This window comes from Staurois parvus, unplaced genomic scaffold (assembly GCF_062004578.1).
Source record: "Staurois parvus isolate SC_StPar_1 unplaced genomic scaffold, SC_StPar_1.0 ptg000081l, whole genome shotgun sequence".
Classification (NCBI taxonomy): Eukaryota; Metazoa; Chordata; class Amphibia; order Anura; family Ranidae; genus Staurois; species Staurois parvus.
In genome coordinates, this window is record NW_028317877.1 from 17,854,588 (window position 1) to 17,876,063 (window position 21,476).

Here is a 21,476-nt window from a genome sequence, read left to right on the forward strand (position 1 = left end):
AAAAATCAATAGTCAATCACCCTGGCTAATTTGAAGTCACACATATACCAAAAGCTAATGTGGGCACTGGGTAGTGAAAATAGCTTCAAACCATGGAAATGATGCACAACACCCGATTGGACACATCTGTCAGATGAGCCTGATTGGGGAGCTGTGTAAATTTCCCCCAGCTGCAGCATCATGGTTGCTAAGTGATTGGACTATTGTCCAATAGAAACCTGCTATGCAGCTCATACATGTGCAAAAAACAATGGATGACATGGTGGAGTGCCATTAGAAATAAACAGGCACGCATCCCATCATGGGTTCACAATGTGTTGTTGAAACATGTATAAATACACATCAAGCGTGTCCATATCACAACACATTGTAGCACACATTGCTGCAGTCCATTACCTATGATTGGTTTCTGCAGAAGAAAAAAAAGAAAGAAAAACAGATGCAAAAATGGATGTAGACTGATGTAAACTGAACTGAAGAATGTAAACTGAATTAATTTTTTCTAGCAAAAATTTGACTTAACGGATGACATCCATGAAAGGGTCTATACATAAGAAATAAATGCTCACAATAAAAATGGCCTCTGGGAGCTTTATGCCATGTTGTACTGGTATGCACAGCATATTAGTACATTATGGCAGACTTACCTTTCAAACAATCCCTTCCAGCACTGCAGTGGCGTGCAGCTCCATTCATCATGGTCTGCAGGTGTAGACATCCCATAATTTTTTTAATGTTAATTACATTGATGTACTGTATGTCTGGACAACCAGTCATATTGTACCACATGCAATTAAGTGGTGAAATCTTGTTATAAAAAGTTATGTTGTTATGTTCTTTCATTATTTTCTACATGAGGGTACAGAAATTCACATGCTGTCTGGTAGTGATAGGCTGTATGTTCGAGTCGAACGTAAGTTCGTCTCAAACATGGGCTGTTCGTGTGTTTGTTGAACACAATGCCCTGACAGTGCATTGTGATTGGCCAAAGCACTGCACCTATCCACAGGTCAGGTGCAATGCTTTGGCCAATCACAGGTCATGATGACATCACAAAGGGGTGGTGTGACCATGACCCCTTGTGACGTCATCACCCTATTTAAGAACTGTCATCACAGCGCAGCTGTCAGATGGCGAGAGACAATGTCGAGGGTGGAGCGTATTTTTTTTTCTTTTTTCAGGGTGGCGGTGGGCATCGTGATTGATGCTGTATCTACTTAAGGAGACTTTTTTTTTTATTTTTTATAAAGGACTTGTCAAAGACTGTCTTTTTTTACACTACATTTTTGGGGGGGTGAATGGGTAGTGGTACCATGTACAGCATACTCACATGGGGGGCTGGGATCTGGGGGCCCCCTTGTTAAAGGAACTTCCAGATTACGCCCGCAGACCCTCCAACCTCCAGCCAGGGTTGTGGGGAAGAGGCCCTTGTCCCCATCAACATGGGGACAAGGTGCTTTTGGGGGAGCCCCCTGCCCCAAAGCACCCCCCTGTGTTGAGGGCATGTGGCCTGGTATGGTTCAGAGGGGGGGCCTCTCTCACCCCCCTCCTTTCCTGACCTGCTGGGCTACATGCTCGGATAAGGGTCTGGTATGGATTTTGGGGGGCTCCATGCCATTTATTTTTAAATATTGGTGTGGGGGGTTCCCCTCAAAAACTATACCAGACCCAAAGCGTTTGGTATGGATGGGAGGGGGACCCTATGCGTTTTTTTTTCACTTTGTTTCACTACTAAAATACCGCATGACTTAATAATATAACTCATACGTTATTTTAGTAACTGAACATACTTAGATGCGGTAAGATACCACTCAGTAAACTGTCCCTGTTCAAAGTTCATGGTCAAACGTTCAGTAGGTTCAAATGTTCGCCCACGAACCAAACAGGGGGGTGTTCGGCCCATCACTACTGTCTGGTTATACTGCCATCTACAGGAAGATTGGAAACAAAAAAATGTAGGCCTCCCCTAGGATAATTGTAGCAAGAAGTACCAAGAACCCAAGAACCAGTAACCATGAACAAAAACACAGACGGGTGGGACCTTGTATATATCAATGGACATCAAGAAAATAATTTTATGGTGAGCACAAAAACCCTATTTCCTTCCCCACCCATTGAGGGATACAGAAATTCAGATACTCCTCAGGACATCCAAAAGCAGTCCAACTGAGGGGCAGCCAACAGAGCAACAATAGTTATTGCAAGCCAAGTGTTGTTTTAATGTGACACCAGCATCCCGGTACTTTTAGACCCAATTCACATATATGCAGTGGGGAAATGCAGCAAATCCTGAGCAGTTCACACACCGCATTGAAAATGCACTCTGTTCATGCGATCTGCAACCGCTGTCAATGTTAAATTAATGACACCCCCATAACAGATCGCAAAATGCAGTGTGATTGCAAGAATTGGATTGCATGGGTGTGAATTGAGCCCACACAAAACGAATGGGCTAAAATTGCACTGCAAAGAATTGCATGGAATTAGAACAGGAATGCCGTGCACTTCCTGTCCAAAACACATTTGATTTCCCAGACCACTATAGCGTGGATCCACTTTCAAACGAAGTGCTCTGCTGCTGTTTGGGCATCAGACCCATGTGGGACATAGGTTTAGATGTTCGTGTCAAGCCATCACAATTGAAGCTTAATGCTCCAAACAAACAGCATGTTTCACACACTCGATTAGGAATGGTAGTATAAACCTGTGGTGGAAAGATTCTTTTTTATGGGATCTAACCCATTCTGTCATGACAGATTAAGGTCACTGCCAGCAAAGGAAAGAGGGCAGAACCTACCTGGTCAAACTGGAATTTAAAGAAGGATTCCATCTGCTGGTCAGTAGAATCCTTAAAGGTAAGAACGTCATCTACCTATCTCATAGTTATTCAGTGGGAATAGACCACAATTTAACAAATTCCCTCTCAAACGGGAACAGTTACAACTCTCAGATGGACCCACAAACCTTCAGGCAATCAAAATCTGAAAGACGTGGAAGAAAGCGAAAAACTACCATTCAAATGGATAGAAGAATTGCCAAAATGGCAAGGACTCAGCCAACAATCAGCTCCAGGAAGATCAAAGAAGGTCTAAAGTTACCTGTGAGTACTGTTACCATTAGAAGATGCCTATGTGAAGCCAAGCTATCTGCAAGAAGCCCCCGCAAAGTCCCACTGTTAAAAAAAAGACATGTGCTGAAGAGGTTACAATTTGCCAAAGATCACATTGACTGGCCTAAAGAGAAATGGCTCAACATTTTGTGGACTGATGAAAGTAAGATTGTTCTTTTTGGGTCTAGTGGCCAGAGACAGTTTGTCAGACGACCCCCAAACACTGAATTCAAGCCACAGTACACTGTGAAGACAGTGAAGCATGGTTGCGCAAGCATCATGATATGGGGATGTTTCTCATACTACAGTGTTGGGCCTATTTATTGCATACCAGGGATCATGGATCAGTTTGAATACATCAGAATACTTGAAGAGGTCATGCTGCCTTATGCTGAAGAGGAAATGCCCTTGAAATGGGTGTTCCAATAAGACAACGACCCCAAACACACCAGTAAACGTGCAACATCTTGGTTCCAGACCAACAAGATTGACGTTATGGAGTGGCCAGCCCAATCCCCGGATCTTAATCCAATAGAAAACTTGTGGGGTGACATCAAAAATGCAGTTTCTGAGGCAAAACCAAGAAATAGAGAAGAACTGTGGAATGTAGTCCAATCATCCTGGGCTGGAATACCTGTTCACAGGTGCCAGAAGTTGGTGACTCCATGCAACACAGATGTACAGCAGTTCTCAGAAACAGTGCTTATACAACTAAATATTAATTAAGTGATTCAAAGGAAAGCAAAATCTTCAAAATTTTTCAGTTTATATAATGAATGTTTGAGTTTGTAAAGAAGAATACAAACACTGCTATTTTTTGAACAGTCTAATATTCACTTTTCTTCAATTTTTTTAGAGGAACAATACAAATTTGATATATTTTTTTTCATGTTTTGATTTGGAATAGAATGTGTAGTGTTTCCAATGCATTTGTGTGTATGGAAATAAAAGCTATTAGAAGGATTTTGAGCTTTATTCACTTTTTTCAACACACTGCTATTATTTTGTACACAACTGTATGTAGTGGTGATGAAGCTAGGCCCAAAGTGCATGGCAAGGCCCTAGGTACTAAGAAACCCAGGCATCTGGTGCTGATGAGAGTTAGATGACCGGAGGTGACCAGATCACTGTAGGTGGGCAAAAGGAATAGATCAGAGACCAGAGTTTCACATGGTGCTTGCTAAGCAGGAGCAGAAGAGGGATGATGCTTCTTCTTCTCGAAATGACATTAAAGAGAGCTCACATTCAACACTAAGTGTGGCAGTCTCTGGAAAAATTTTGTCAGAATACACTGACAGCGGGTCCCACCATTAGAATATAATGTCCTGGGGGGTGATTCCTCTGTCCACTTCATTTGTGATGAAAAAAAAATAACAGTCTATGGCCAGCTTTAGTCTTCATAGACAGGGCAAGCGCTGAAGCAATGTCATGACTATGACCTGGAAAGCACTTTGTGGCTAAGATTTACTAATACAAGTAGGTCTGGAAAGAGCCACAATGCAGAGCCCTGTGCCCAACGGTTGCATTTCAGGCTAGCCCTGAATGTCCAGTCCAGTGAGTTCTGGGCACGGCACTTCAAAGCCAGACTTAGGAAAGGCTGATGTGGATAGCTGCTATGTAGATACCAGCTCAAACAGCAATGCAGTGAAGAATCTTAATTAAAGTCGATGGAATATATCAGGGGGAAGACTGCTCCACTTTTCATCAAATCAACTTGTGGAATCTCTGGTAAAATATAGACAATTGTCTATATATTGACAGGCTGTTGTGATTTTCAGGGCCCTGGACAGCAAATCAACATCCCCTAGAAGCCCTGGTGCTCTATGCCTCAGGCTATGTGGCCTACACTAAATTCAAAGGTTTGCAATCCTCAGGCCATACTTTAACATCGCCTCAATTACCTACACCTGTCATTTCCCCCAGCACTCATGCACATATTTAGGTACTCAAATGTATTATTCACATGAACATGTGTGCACATGCACTTTGGAACACTTAATGATTGGTTGGACTCTCTAGAATTCTCAGGTGTGTGCAGGGGCGGATTGACAACTCATGGGGCCCCCGAACATTAGGGGATCATGGGGCCCCTGTGTCCTTGCCCACACTCAAAAAAGCCTATAAAAAAGGTACCAGGAGCATTTCATGGGGCCCCCTATTGACCCCAGACCCTTGGGCAATGCCCGAGTGTTCGAACGGTCAGTCAGCCCCTGGGTGTGTGTTTTGCTGATCTTCTGTTATTGAACTTGACCACGTTACTGTATATGCCCTGATCTGAAAAAGAAAGCTAAAAAAGCCAAGAAAGCTAAGGAACTGAACATTTTTGGTATTAAGTTTATATATATTTTAAAGCTGAACTCCAGCCTTATTTTCAGTTTTGCACAGTTGTACAGGCTCCTCTCCCATACTGAAATTTCTTACTTTGATTTTGTTGCACACTGTAAGCATCGTACAGTGTGCATTAGAAGCTACAGCAGAGAAGGCAGAGCCCACCTCATTTCCTTGTTGGCAGACACCCAGCATCATCCAGCCCTTTCCTCCACAACCTTACTAACCTTGGCTTGCCCATTTCATTCTTTGAATTTTATTTCTTTCAATTATAAAGGCTCTGCATCACATGTGGGCATGACCTAGGGTAGTCCGCATGCACATGCAGCCTGTCTAGAATGCCCACTTCTTTAGACTGACATCCACACATTAAAGTGGTTTAAACAATAATGACCTATTTTCACAGTTGAGGTTTTGAAACAAACCAAAGCATTTTGCTTCTGGTTTGCTTTCAGTTTGCATGCTTGGCCACTAAAAACAATGACTATGCATCTTGAAAATACTGAAGAAAACCATCAGTTTAGATAGATTGAAACTGTACCACTGAATACTAGACATTTCATATCTTAATGAATCGATTTCTGGATGAAAAATTGATTTTCGGAGATTCGGATGTACACAAATATAACGATTTCAACAATCCAAAAAGTTATAACGAAACAAATGCATTTGTTTCATTTGGATGACATCACATGTAAATTCAAATAATAATATTCAAGCGAGCGCTATTGTAATTAACCATTTGCCGCCCGCCCTATGGACGAATGGTGGGCGGCAAATGTCATCAGCGTTTCAGGTGGACGCCATATGGTGTCCTCCCGCACATGCGCAGATTGCGCTTCTGCAGAGCGGCGCAGCGGCGCGATCTGTCACTGGCCGTGTACCTCTGACACGACCGATGACAGATCTGAGTATCGGCCCCGTTGCCGGTACCATGTGACCTGCTGTGACCAATCACAGCAGGTCACATGACAGTTGTATACAATGGATGGCTTCATTCATGCCATCCATTGTATACTAGTGTCTAGCTGTGAATGGTCACAGCTAATCACATGCACATGTCATGTGATTAGCTGTGGCCAAATCACAGCTGAGCACAAAAAAAAAAACCTGAATGAATCGATGTCATTCAGGTAAAGGCTTGCTTATAGCAAAGTAATTCTTTGCTATAAGCAAATTGTGTAAAAAAAAAAAATACTGATCACTTCCCCAAAGTAGTACAATGTTACTATGGTAACATTGTACTACTTTGGTCATAATGAAATATGAAAAAAAATCTTAAAAAAAAGAAAAAAAATTTAATAAAAAATAATACAAAAAAATATATATATATACATATATATATTTTTTTTTTTCATACTTTCACCAGTCAGTGTCCCTGATCACCGCCATGCCAGTTATATGATGACGCTGTACTGCACTGGTGACAATATGTAAAAAAAAAATAGTGAAACAAATTTTTTTAATTTTTTCTTTTTCTGAAAAATTATGACAAAAAAAATACAACTTCAAAAAACTCGCCATGCTTCTTATGAAGTACATCGGACTGTCTACTTTGCAAAAAGGGGTCATTTGGGGGATATCTGTACTGTTTTGACATTCTTGGACCTCAAGAAATTAGATTGGCTGTCAGTACTTCAGGATTGATCAATATTCAGATCTATACCATAGTTTGTGAACTCTATAACTTTCCTACAAACTAAAAAATACATCCTAATTTGGGTTATTTTCACCAAAGACATGAATACATCTCGGCCTAAATTTATGAAGAACAATTATTTATTTGCAAACTTTTTTAACAGAAACAAAGAAAAACTATTTGTTTTCAAAATTTTTGTCTTTTTTTGTTAATTTAGCAAAAAATAAAAACCCCAGCGGTGATTAAATACCACCAAAAGAAAGCTCGAGTTGTGTGAAGAAAATGATAAAATTTTAGTTTGGGTACAATGTTGTATGACCGTGCAATTGTCATTCAAAGTGTGAGAGCGCTGAAACCTGAAAACTGGCCTGGGCAGGCAGGTGTAAAATTGCCCGGTATTGAATTGGTTAAATTATATAAATTAATAAAACAATATAATAAAGCAGCTTGCAAAAGAAAAAAAAACCTCTAAATCCTTAAAAGTAACTATATCAAAATTGCAGTGCTAAAATAGTAATAATAATAATATCAAATGGCAATATAAAGTGATAAGTGAAACAGCACTACCAAGGAGCGCAATAAAGTGACAATAGTCGTCGTCCTATATGGACGAAAACCAGTGACATAAACGCACAGTATAAATGTATAATAGTCCACACAAATTCTTCCTTAGATATGAGCTTATATCCAGTGTGTGCGGATACTTAGCAGCTCCTTCACAGATTCAAATAAATATGGTGCTTGTGACTCCTTGTGGGTAAGGAAAATGAGGTGTGCTTGCACTCACCAGACACACAACCAAATTGTGCATGTAAAGGTATTCTGTAGGGCACTAGCGGTCATCTAGGAGCCGATGGAGATATGGTACTTCTCAGGTACACGCTACACCCTTAACCGGACTTCAGACCTCTCCGTGGGACCCTCACAGCAAACAGAACAGCTCCTCTGTGTTAATTCCACCTGCTTTCACAGCAACTTAGTAACGCTGGATCTCCACCTTATAGCAACTCCAGGAATAAGCCACCAGAAAAAAGCTCAGCTCTCTTCTATCTCCGCACTCACTTGCAAAGCCGCTCCTCAATACCAGTCTAGGACAACGCACTATTGCCACTTTATTGCACTCCTTGGTAGCACTGTTTCACTTATCACTTTATATTGCCATTTGATATTATTATTACTATTTTAGCGCTGCAATTTTGATATAATCACATGTAAATTAATTACATTTTCGAATTTGTTCGATAGTTCAGATTTGAATTATTTTGAGATTTAAATTGAATGTGTAATTGTCACAGTCAGTCAGTTCAGTTCCATAGTCTAATGCAATTTTTAAGTTTGGAAAATTCAGAGCTGCCAAATTTTGCAGTATTTATTCTGTTGCTTCAGAAAATATTGAATCCTTCCAAATAGTTTTGATATATGAATATAAAATTCATCCGAAATATAAAGCAATCTTGCAAGAAAACTGCTAAATATTTAATCCACCAAGACCAACAAAGTTACGGAGCAAATTCCGAAAATGAATCAGTTCAACAAAACAAAAATGACAAAACAAAATTCTTCAATGAATATATGCATCCGAAACAAAATTCTTCAATGAATATATGCATCCGAAACAAAATGAAAATTTTCAGTGTGCACATGTCTGTTGAATACTATGTACAGATTTTTCCGTGCTCTTTGGTTTCTTATCAAATCTCAGGCAGGTGGAAATTGGCCCTTACGGGTAATAGGAAGGATTGCAGACAACCTGTTATGGACTCTAACTCATAATTTGAATTTTCAGCAATCCAAGAATCACACAAGATCCCTGGGGTTGCAGGTATTTCATTGATAAACAGTGTTTGTATATCCACAACTTTTTAGCAAATGTTTCCTTTTCATTAAATAAACCGAACTTAGCACATTTGGACTATTATTTACATGATTTTGGATGTAAATGATTCTGTTGGTCAGACTTACTTCTGCAAATTCTCTACTTCTTCAATAGTTTCTGGTAGAGCCCGTCCTTTAGTTTCAGGAAGAAACAGAACAAGAACTGCTGAAAGTGTTCCAATTACAGCTAGAGTACATGGCCAAAAGTTAACAGAAACAAATGCATAAGTTCAACATACATACAAATGGTTTGTGTACATCTATTTATGTAATACAGTGCAAAGGTACTGCATATCCCAAGCTTCTTCTGCATTTATGAATGCTAACTTTTAAAACTGAGTAGGTACTTTGTCACACTTTCTATTCTATATAATATTCAGAGGAATTGAAGGGATACAAGCTTTCTTTTCACTGGAGAGTCTACCATATATCTTGTGGGTGTTCTGTGTGTTGAGCAGAGGCCAGATCTGAGTGATCAGTTCTATCTAGGGTTGAGCTTAGGTTTAGTCTGAACTTGGGTTAGGTTTGGCCCTGACCATCTTCTCACAACACACTGAATCTCAGCCCTGTACTGCTACTGCTAATTGTAAGAGAGTGGCTTAGGCCGGCCATAGAAAATTTGAATCTCAGCAGGAACTGGACGAGATTCCAACCATGTATGGGCAGGTTGAATGTACCAGGTTGATTTACTGATCAACTTAGGTACAACCAGCTTGCTGGATTTACTTGCAATTATCGCTAGCAGCTGCTATAGCTGCTAGCAATAATCACGGTCTTCTCCCGGCAGGGACGGCTTCCCCCACCCCACTGCCAAGAGAATACAATATCTCGACAGGAGTGATTCCAAGGTAAGCACTGCCTGTAGGGATGGGAAAATCGTGCAATTTTTTTTCCTACAATCGCAGGAAAGAAATTTGCACCGTCTATTGCCTGCTTTAGTGTTGTTATCCTGCAACTGGAAGTGCTGGATCTCCACGTAACAAACTCAGCAACAGATTACAAAACACAATTTGCTTAAGAAAACTATATACATATGATGTCAAACATACAAAAATAGAGTCAGGGAGCAAGAGCAAGCCATGACATTAATTTGAAACACATTTCTTGCTTTGATTAGTCACAGTGGTTAACTTATGCAAAATTTAAGAGAATTGAGTAACATTTGTGGTGAAATGCTGTATGTATTATTTGCTATTTTATTGAATTATTTCTACTTTATATTTACAAAGTTGGTTAGTTTTGGGTTCTCAGATATTACTTTTAACATGTAGAAGTATGCGTATCTTTTCACTTTGATGATTTGCTTACCAAATACTATGAGTGGTAGCTCCTTCCAGACATTTGACAGCCGATAAACAATAAATGGTGTAATTATTCCTCCCAGATCACACATTGATGAGCAGACCATTATGCCAAGATTCCTCACAAAAGAGAGAAAGAAGACTCAGACAAGAAGTAAGGTTTTTACAAAACATGCTGTATACACTGTGTTTACAGTTTTGACTTTTAAAGTAAATAATAAAATCTAGTAAAACATAATGTATGCATGTGATTTCTAAGCAGGCATTTGTCTTCTCTTAAAGCAGATGGCCAGCCATGGTAGCAACCTAGTCCTTACATGCCCCTTTCCCATTGCTGGACCCACTCACCTTCATTTTTTTAAATTGCTTACATACATAAAGCTGTCATCTTGCCAGTCTAGAGATGTCAAGAGTCCTCCTTTTTTGTGTAGCATCAGGGGCTGGTGGTCCTTACTGCATCACTAAAATGCGCTTTTATAATTATGTGAAAGCACCAATCAGGGATGCAGAACTGTGATGCGGTTGAACACATCTCCAGATCACGGAGCACTGCACTGATGTGCGTATGGGCCCATAGAAGATCTCACAGCTGTGCTTAGCTCCATAAAGACAGTATGTATTATGGATCTGATCACAGTGTTTTTTGCACCCATGTGAATGAGCCCTCTTACTGCCAGCAAGATCCGACTTAAAACCATATACCAGTGTGCATGAGCCTAAGTATTCTGTTATTGAACGAGGTGGAGATTCACGTCTCTACCCTGCCTCTACACCATGTCCAATCATAGAACACTTGCATACTGTGAAAAAATGCAAAGTATTCCCTGAATGGCACCAGTGCCAAGAGAGCAACCTTGTGTATTTACAATGCAGCAGAGGGCAGACGCTCAGCATGGGACCTGAAAGCCAGTGGCAATCATTGTAATAACAGTGACTACTACTGTAATTTCCAGGGTTTTTTTTTTTCGTTTTCAAGGGGGGTTCTATAGCACATATTGTACATAATTACAGTTTCATTTTGTATATCTATATATTTATTTTTATTTTTTTTTTACCTGATAAAAGTTGGATAAAGCTCAGCATTCACCAAACAAATCATTTCATAAGAAAGTGTAATCCCCATTCTGCTTAAACATCCTAAAGTCACTCTTAGCCATTGTAAACCTGAAAAAGAAGTACAAGATGTTTTACAAACTGGATCTCATTGTTGGCAGACCATCCGTGATGAATTATTAGAAGAGTACACAGGCAGCATCTGTCCAATTGATGAGTGGCTGTTCTCTTTCAATCTTGTCTTGTTCTATATTCTTCTACTCTGGGTTTTTCATCTTCTATCAATGTCCTGCCTGCTTTTGTGTGCCTGGATTTGAGTCCCTGCCTTGTGACCATAGCCTATTCTACATTTGCATGAGTAGTTTGCATCTCTAGGTTGCTTTGTATTTCATTATTGTCTTCCATTGTTCTTCTGTGTTCTGCTGTTGCCTACAATTATTTGTTGGGTCAGTCCATTACGTCCCTGTAGCTCTACCATTCCATATAGAAACAGTAAAGACCCTCTGGGTTTAGGGATTTTTTATGCAACAAGATATGTCCAAGAAACATCCAAAACCAATTGTACTTTATTGGTACATATTTTAAAATGTTGTTACAGTGAAATATACAGTTTAAATGGTAACTCATCTATAGACAATACAAGTCTGAACATTGTAATAAAACTTATAGCCTAAGACGGTGTATGATGACACCCAACGCGTTTTGAAATCAATTCTCTTCTTCAGAGGTGCATACAGGTAAGTTCAAATCTCATGCTCTGAAAAGTGAGGACAAGTATATGTCATACAAAACAAGTACAGTATTGTATATCAAACTTGTATGACTATTACGATATCATGACTAACCTATCATAGATAGTCCAACAAGTGTATACCATTACCAAACATAAAAACAACCATGTGAACAGATGCCACTGCTCATAGATATGGCTAACAGGAGACCTGGGATGCTGTAATCACTGGAGTCACCAGACAGGACCAAGTGGACCCAATATATATGATGTAACAAAGTACTGTAAGGAAACAGAAAAGTGGTCTAAGATATTCTTTATTTCTCCAGGCAATAATATGATCCAGAGAGAAATTCAAAGCATTCATTTAAACTTCCATATTATTAGTGAAAAAGTACAGCTAGATCCAATAGATGTTGATTGTTTAGTCTAAGTTAGTGTAATTATAGCAATACAGAGGCTATCATTATAAGGACTCAAATAGATGATAATCTAAAAGAAGCAAAACAAAAAGAAGAAATGGAATCCAATACAGGACCATAGTAGTAAAAAAAGCCTCTAGAACAGTACCCCACACTAGCATTCAGGGACTTACAGATCACATGGCAGGGTAGCCAACAAATGCAGCTGACAGGCATCACCAACAAGATGCTATTTCCCTGCCATTAAATAGGGCTTGCTGGTTTGGAAAGTGGGCAGTCATCCTGTGCAGCTTGATGCCGCAGCAATCAGCTGTACTGCGGTCCCGATGGGACTCCCTGGCTAGGCAGCATGGCGCAACACCACCCCTTCGGGTACGATGACATCACCCGTCACATGGCCACCGACGCACAGCAAGGGAAGCGAGATTCGGTCTAACCAGACCTTGCTCTCAGATGGAAGCAAATCAATGTGCCATCAGAAAGGGACTATTCTAAAATGACAAAAAACAGGGAAGGCCTGCGTGCGTCGGGTGGACACAACATACAAAGTCAGAGAGCGCTCTCTGGTGCCACATAGAGCAACAGCGCTTACAAAATAACAAAAAGACCTTTTTAAACATCTTATAATATCATATATATCATAGGAAAAAGAACAAGTAATTGATATATAAAACAAAAACTAAAGAGAATAAATAAAAAATCCCCCCAAAAATTCCACCCAACCACCAGGGCCCCCAATCATTTCAGAAAATGGTTCAACAGCGGAAAATTTAAGCAGATTGATAGACCATCATCTACATCCATTTGTTATAGGACTTCCTTCATAAATACTGGATACTAAACATACAAATTAAAAAACAAAACAAAAAAATAGAGAAGCCATAAGGGAGATTGTGTAAATTATGTTCAAATATTTCTCCCAACCCCCTGAGGAAAAACTCTGAAGGAATGCTAGTGTGCGGTATTGTTCTAGAGGCTTTTTTACTACTTTGGTCCTATATGGATTCCTTTTCTTTTTGTTTTTGCTTCTTTCAACACTTATTGAGTCTTGCTGGATTTTTTCACTAATTCTATGTAAGTCAATCTATGTGAATGCTTTGATTTTTCTCTCTGGATAATATTATTACCTGGAGATATAGAGAAAATCTTAAACCCTTTTTCTGCTTCCTTACATTACTTTGTTACATCATACATATTGGGTCCAATTGGTCCTGTCTGGTGGCCATATCTATGAGCAGCGGTATCTCTTTGGTTGTTTTGAAATTTGGTAATGGTATACACATGTTGGACTGTCTATGATAGGTTAGTCATGATATCTGTATAGTCATACAAGTTTGATATGCAATACTGTACATGTTTTATATGACATATACGTATCTTCACTTTGCAGAACATGATCTGAACTTACCTGAATGCACCCCATCCTACGCCTTCTTAGGCTATAAGTTCTAATATAATGTTTTGACTTTTCTTGCCTATAAATGAGTTACCATATTAAATGTATATTTCACTGTAACAACATTTTAAAATAAGTACCAATAAAGTACAGTTGGTTTTAATTTTTTGGATGTTTTGTGGACATATCTTGCTGCATAAAAAAATCCTGAAACCTAGAATGTCTTTACTGTTTCTACTGTATATATAATATTTGAGATGATTTCAGCCTCAAAAAAGGTCTTCAGTATAAAACTGCCATGCTATGTGCAGCAAGTCATGTTGCTATCCCAGTCTCTTATTACCCTTGCCTGCTATTCAGTGCTTTTACTCACCTCATTTTCTGACTTCAAGTAGCAATGTCTTTTAGTTATAGCCTCATGTTTATTTATTTATTTATTACAGTTACTTACAGTGAGGAACAGAAGTATTTCAACACCATGCGATTTTGCAAGTTCTCCCACTTAGAAATTGTGGAGGAGTCTGAAATTCACATTGTAGGTGCATTCCCACTCTGAGAGACAGAATTAAAAAAAAATTCAGGAAATCACATTGTATGATTTTTAAAGAATTTATTTGTCTTGCACTGCTGAACATAAGTATTTGAACACCTGAAAAAATCAGTGTTAATATTTGGTACAGAAGCCTTTGTTTGCAATTACAGAGGTCAAATGTTTCCTGTAGTTCTTGACCAGGTTTGCACACACTGCAACAGGGATTTTGGCCCACTCCTCCACACAGATCTCCTCTAGATCTGTCAGGTTTCGGGGCTGTCGCTGAGCAACACAGAGTTTCAGCTCCCTCCAAAGATGTTCTATTGGATTTAGGTCTGGAGACTGGCTAGGCCACTCCAGAACCTTGATATGCTTCTTACGGAGCCACTCCTTGGTTATCCTGGCTGTGTGCTTCAGGTCGTTGTCATGTTGGAAGACCCAGCCATGACCCATCTTCAATGTTCTGACTGAGGGAAGGAGGTTGTTGCTCAAAATCTCACAATAAATGGCCCCATTCATCCTCTCCTTAATACAGTCCAGTCGTACTGTTCCCTTTGCAGGAAAGCACCCCCAAAGCATGATATTACCACCCCCATACTTCACAGTAGGGATGGTGTTCTTGGGATGCAACTCATCCTTTTTCCTCCAAACACGACGAGTGAAGTTTAGACCAAAAAGTTCTACTTTGGTCTCATCTGACCACATGACTTTCTCCCATGCCTCCTCTGGATCATCCAGATGGTCATTGGCAAACTTCAGACGGGCCTGGACATGTGATGACTTGAGCAGGGGAACCTTCCGTGCAATGCATGATTTGAAACCATGACGGCGTAGTGTTATACTGACAGTGACATTTGAAACTGTGGTTCCAGCTCTCTTCATGTCATTGACCAGCTCCTCCCTTGTAGTTCTGGGATGATTCCTCACCTTTCTTATCATCAGTGATACCCCACGAGGTGAGATCTTGCATGGAGTCCCAGTCCGAGGGAGACTGACAGTCGTCTTTAGCCTCTTCTAACAATTGCTCCAACAGTTGATCTATTTTCACCAAGCTGCTTGGCAATTGCCCTGTAGCCCTTTCCAGCCTTGTGGAGGTCCACAATTGTGTCTCTGGTGTCTTTTGACAGGTCTTCGGTCTTGCCCATGGTAGTAGTTGGCATCTGCCTGACTGTGAGGTGGACAGGTGTCTTTAAAGAGCTCAGACAGGTGCTACTAAGTTAGATTAATGAGTGGAGTAGAGGTGGACTTTTTAAAGGCACAGTAACAGGTCTTTGAGAGCCAGAATTCTTGCTGTTTCTTAGGTGTTCAAATACTTATGTTCAGCAGTGCAAGACAAATACATTCTTTAAAAATCATACAATGTGATTTCCTGAATGTTTTTTTATATTCTGTCTCTCACAGTGGGAATGCACCTACAATGTGAATTTCAGACCCCTCCATGATTTCTAAGTGGGAGAACTTGCAAAATTGCATGGTGTTCAAATACTTCTGTTCCTCGCTGTATATAGCGCCATCAATTTACAAAGCGCTTTACATATTGATCGTACATTCAAACTAGTCCCTGCCCTCAATGAGCTTGCAATCTAAGGTCCTCGTATTCATACATACACATACTAGGGACCATTTAGACAGGAGCCAATTAACCTACCAACATGCCTCTGGAGTGTGTGAGGAAACCGGAGTACCTAGAGGAAACGAGCGTGGGTACTCCAAACTCTAAAAGGGAACTGCAAACTCTGAAGGGGAACTGTCCGGACACAGCTGAAGCTCCCATCCACTGCTGGAAACTACTAGTGCCTAAGCCTTGAGAGCAGTTCAGTATTGGGAAAGGAATATCATTGTGCATGATACTGTAGAGCTATGTATTTCCCCCTCTCTCCTTCCCAGTGAAGGCAACCTCTAACACTGCATGGGAGACTTGGCAGTAACAGTAATATCATGTTTGAATTTCTGTCCTTTTCCTGCATGTGGTATGTTCCAGTGCTCATCCTCCCCTCTGAGGTCAGTGGAGCAACCATCTGTCCTTCATTTGGAGAGACTGAAGACCTTTTGGAACCAAATCTCTCTGTCCTTTTTTCTTCCTAGGTTTCCCCTCTTTTTGGGCTGATGTGTAGTTCTCTATATTATGTCTATTATATGTACAGCAGATGTATTTATATTTAAGCTTTTATCTAATCTTTAAATTATTACATTTGGGTTTTTTTTCAAAGCATAAATATATAAATAAGGAAAAAGTAGTGATGAAAAAAGCAATTTTGGGTTACACCAATCATTGTTTGCCCGGTAATCATCATGGTCCGCATTACTAGAGGTGTGTCATTTGTCTACATACTATAATGTGTCTCTTTTTACCATCTTAAAAAGTTAGTAGGTATGGAGAACAGTAGTAATGTAATGGTTTGGTAAGACTAAAGCTATATTCACACAGAGCTTTGGCCCAATGTGGATGGTAGAAGCATTTTGTGCCAAAATGTCTGAGCAAATATAGCCTAGATGCATTTGTGTGAGCAGTATTCTAGCTTTAGGGCAATTGTGGCTAAAGTGGCCCCAAAGAACACCTGACTTGTAGGTGGATGCTCATGTTTATGCCAACTTATCTTGGACAGAGATTTTGGCTTTAACACAGGGCTGGCTGAATACGTGCACTGATTTCAAATATGTGTCTTGCCTATATAATTTGATCCATTGTTCTTTGTATTTTTAGTATCAGCCATTTGAATGAGTAATAGGCTTTATGTTCAAGCTGTTCGCCCCTCATACCCCACAGTGCATTGTGATTGGCCAAAGCAATGCACCTGACCACAAGTCGGGTGCAAGGCTTTGGCTATTAACAGAGCATGACGACATCAAAAGGGCCGGGGTAACCCTGCCCCCTTGTTAAGTTATCACAGTATTTAAGAACTGTCATCCCGCAGGCGCCAGTGGTGGGAGCCAGCATCAAGACCAGAGTGTTTTTTGATTTTTTTTCTATTTTTGTTTGTTTTTATTAAAGAACTCGTCAAAGATTCTTTTCTGTCATTTTTTTACTACACTTTTTTTTTGTGAATGAGTAGCAGTACCATGCACCGCATACTCTATCACATTGGGGGGGGGGGCCAGGATCTGGGAGCCCCCCTGCCCAAAAGCACCCCCCCATATTAAGGGCATGTGGCCTGGTATGGTTCAGGAGGGTGGCTACTCGCTCATCCCCTCCCCCCCCCCCCTTTCCTGACCTCCCGAGCTGAATGCTCAGATAAGGGTCTGGTATGAGTTTGGGGGGACCCCATGCCATTTTTAAAAAATATTTTGGCGTGGGGTATCCCCTCAAAATCCATACCAAGACCTGAAGGGCTTGGTATGGATGGAAGGGGGTACCCCATGCCATTTAAAAAAAAAACTAAGAATTGTCAGGCAATGCCTACAATTCTTTTGACATTCAGTTGTCAGCGAGGAACCCTGTTGACAGCTGAATCATTAAATAATGTCTTCACTACTAATATACTGCATGTCTTAATAATATTACTTATGCGGTATGTTAGCAGATGAGCAGTATGCTACCACATACTCAGATGCAGTAAGATACCTCTCAGTAAATTGTCCCTGTTTGAAGTTCCTAGTCGAACTTTCAGTAGGTTCGAATGTTTGACTACGAACGGAACAGGGAGGTGTTTGGCCCATCACTAATGTGAATGCAAAATCTGTCCACTCTGTTAACATTGTAATTGATGTTTGATTTACAAAATGCACTTTGGTTGGTTTACAAAAATACCAATTACATTTAATATTGGCAAGTGTATAAGAATCCTACTCATTTCATGTTGTTGGATAAATAAGTATATAAATGGCTGCCAATGTATGTAATTTGAGTTTATCTGAATATAAGCAATGTTGTAAGCATGTATGCTGTGTCTATGGGAATACTAAAGGTCATGCATAGCAAAGCAATTCCCAAAGACATAGCATGTACAGTATGCCCTGTCCAAAGGTTTGTCACTTCAGCATTTCCGTTTAGTGGATGCTTTAAGGCTACTAAACATTATTATAACTCTTTTTTATTGCACAGTCCTATCTTATGCATTCATTTTATCAGATGTGGGCAATAATTTATATGTAGGGCATGTATTTGAGAGGAACTTTTCTTTGTACTTACAGTATTTCACTACTGATTGCTAAGCAAGAATGTGCAGATTGCACTTATTCAAACTCTGCCACACTCATACTATAAAGTGGTGTATATTGGATGTTCCAACATGAAACATGTATTATTTAAGATGTATGACAAAGCTAATACTGATTTTTATAAAATATGTAGTGCAGCGCTATAAAAATCATAAAATAAAATTAAAAAACATAAATACAGTCAGGATAACAAGGTATCAATCTAAAGTGCATATATAAGTAGTGTCCTTATCAGGATGTGAAATACTGATAAACAACCAAAATCCACTATGAACTATAATAGGCATTAATAGTCCCATAGGAGCAGCGGAGGGGTTCGGAACCTGTGAGGAGATAGGATTTAATCATTTGTCTACACCCGGAAGTTTATCCAAAGCTGAAGATTTTTCAGCCACTGTATCTCTTTACAAGAGCTGCTTCTATCACCGAGCACTTAACCCCCTAGGACACCCAGGTGACCAGCCCAGGGCCCAGAGGAGAGCTGTACCCAGCAGACCCCATTTGTAACCAAGCCTTAAAGGGGACCTCTAGAAGTACCATCACCATAATCCACTGAAGAGGCATCCATTCCAGGCTACATCCTACCCAGGATTGATGGGACCTCTGATACATTTGATGTAAATGCGCATGTATATTGCGCCTCTGGTGAGTGTGCAATTTACCCGTTATTCCCGCACGACACCAGATTATATGTGTTACTGGGATTAATCGAGTCACCTGCTTTCAGTCCACTTTGTGTTCCCACCATCTTTACCACCTATGGGACTATTACTGCCTATTATAGTTCATAGTGGATTTTGGCTGTTTATCAGTATTTCACATCCTGATAAGGACACTACTTATATATGCACTTTATATTGATACTTTGTTATCCTAACTGTATTTACGTTTTTTAATTTTATTTTATGATTTTTATAGCGCTGCACTACATATTTTATGAGTATCTTAGAAGGTTATATGGTTCCCTTTTTTTGTGTACTAGCTGCTCTTTTTTCTGTTAGCGCTCGCTGAACCCTGTTTGTTTAATACTGATTTTTGTTATTCTTTCACATCTTAACAAAAAGCACTTATATCACATGTTAATTATCATTTTGTAATCAAGTACAAAGTATTACTAAAAGAAAAGAAATATTATTATAAATATTCAATAATACTATTACAAACGGATACTTCTCTATAACTCCGTGTCTTCTGTGCATATGCTCAGTTTGAATTGCTCAGGTTTGTGCCAGGTATACTATAAAGAAGGAACTTAATATTTGCACCCAAGTAATCCCATGCAGCAGGTAATTGACCAGGTCCAGAGGTGCCTTAGTGGTCTGTACTCATTGTAGCTATAATAATACATTTATACATATAAGCTGAGGGCATCTACAGATACGGCAGGTAGAATGGAAATACATCTACAGTACTTTTAAGCTGGAAGCTAATGAAAGCACATGAGCTTTTCCTCTATATGTGTCTTACAGACTTACCTTCAGGAATGAAAGCAGTAACAAGGCAGGCTAGACTTGTCACAAAACAACCCACTGCCCAAGGATATCGGCGTCCAATGCGATCCACTGTAACTATTATTATATATGCTGCAGGGAATTCCACCATAGCAGCGATAAAAAAGTCTAAGTAAATGTTTTCACCCGTGGATCCCATGTGCATAATTAGTCCCTGGTAAATGACAGCACATGTAAACCTAAAGACATAAGGAAGAACATGACAAGCAAGTTTAAATTGAGTGAATTGCCATGTCTGGTGCCCAGGATGCCCAGACATGGCTTGATCTATGCAAATACCAGACTTGACCTAAATATCTCCCACGAATAGGATGGGGATTGATGTATGACAGGGTTATCTAAAGGAATAATAATATGAAAAGAGATTTTCATAAACAAAAAAATCTGTTTTCAATTAAACACCAATCATTCCTTTCTCTGTGGAGATCTGAGTATGCAAACATACACTTATGAAGGCCATACACGGGTCAAACATCGACCGATTTTTCGAAAAAAAAAAATGGTTGTTCGTTCGACCGACGTTACCACCAACGGTAAAAAAAATCGGCCAACAAAATCATAAAGTTCACCCCATAACTTCTGTCCCTTGCATGTCACGGTTCATGCACTGATTTTTTACCAGTAAAACGATTGGCCAATTTGCCCATCATTGCCGAGAAAATCGGCCGAATTTTCCAACATAACCGATAAAAAAACTGTGCAAAAAACCCGAAAAACGGCCAAACAATTAACCCACTAACAGTGCGAAAATCAGCCATTTTTTTTTTTGGCTGAAAAATCGGCTGATTTTCGACCCGTCTATGGCCAGCATATATTGCCAAAAGTATAGGGACACCCCTCCAAATCATTGGATTCAGGTGTTCCAATCACCTCCATGACCACAGCTGTATACAATCAAGCACCTAGGCATGCAGACTGCTTCTACAAACATTTGTGAAAGAATGGGTCGCTCTCAGGAGCTCAGTGAATTCAAGCATGGTACTGTGATAAGGTGTCACCTGTGCAATTAGTTCATCTGTGAAATTTCCTTGCTACTAAATATTCCACGGTCAACTGTTAGTGTTATTAGAACAAAGCAGAAGTAACTGGAAACAACAGCAACTCGGTCACGATGTGGTAGGCCACGTAAAATGACAGAGCAGGGTCAGCGCATGCTGAAGCACACAGTGCACAGAAGTCGCCAACTGTCTGCAGAGTCAATAGCTAAAGACCTCCAAACTTCATGTGGCCTTCAGATTAGCAACAACAACAGTGCATAGAGAGCTTCATGGAATGGGTTTCCATGGCTGAGCAGCTGCATCCAAGCCTTACATCACCAAGTGTAATGTAAAGCATCGGATGCAGTGGTGTAAAGCACGCTGCCACTGGACTCTAGAGCAGTGGAGAAGTGTTCTCTGGAGTGACGAATCACGCTTTTCTGTC

The 21,476-nt window shown here is 40.0% G+C and overlaps 1 protein-coding gene across 1 annotated transcript in view; it reads right to left on the bottom strand.

Moving 5' to 3' along the window:
- LOC149469139 (solute carrier family 22 member 2-like) overlaps nucleotides 1-21,476 on the bottom strand; it is a 56,395-nt gene that overhangs the window by 2,244 nt on the left and 32,675 nt on the right. The window contains exons 7-10 of the mRNA XM_089669837.1: nucleotides 20,019-20,233; nucleotides 11,308-11,416; nucleotides 10,260-10,372; nucleotides 9,039-9,138 (exon numbers count right to left, since the gene is read on the bottom strand). Coding sequence (XP_089525963.1) covers nucleotides 9,039-9,138; nucleotides 10,260-10,372; nucleotides 11,308-11,416; nucleotides 20,019-20,233 — 537 coding nt within the window. The remainder of the gene's footprint in view (nucleotides 1-9,038; nucleotides 9,139-10,259; nucleotides 10,373-11,307; nucleotides 11,417-20,018; nucleotides 20,234-21,476) is intronic.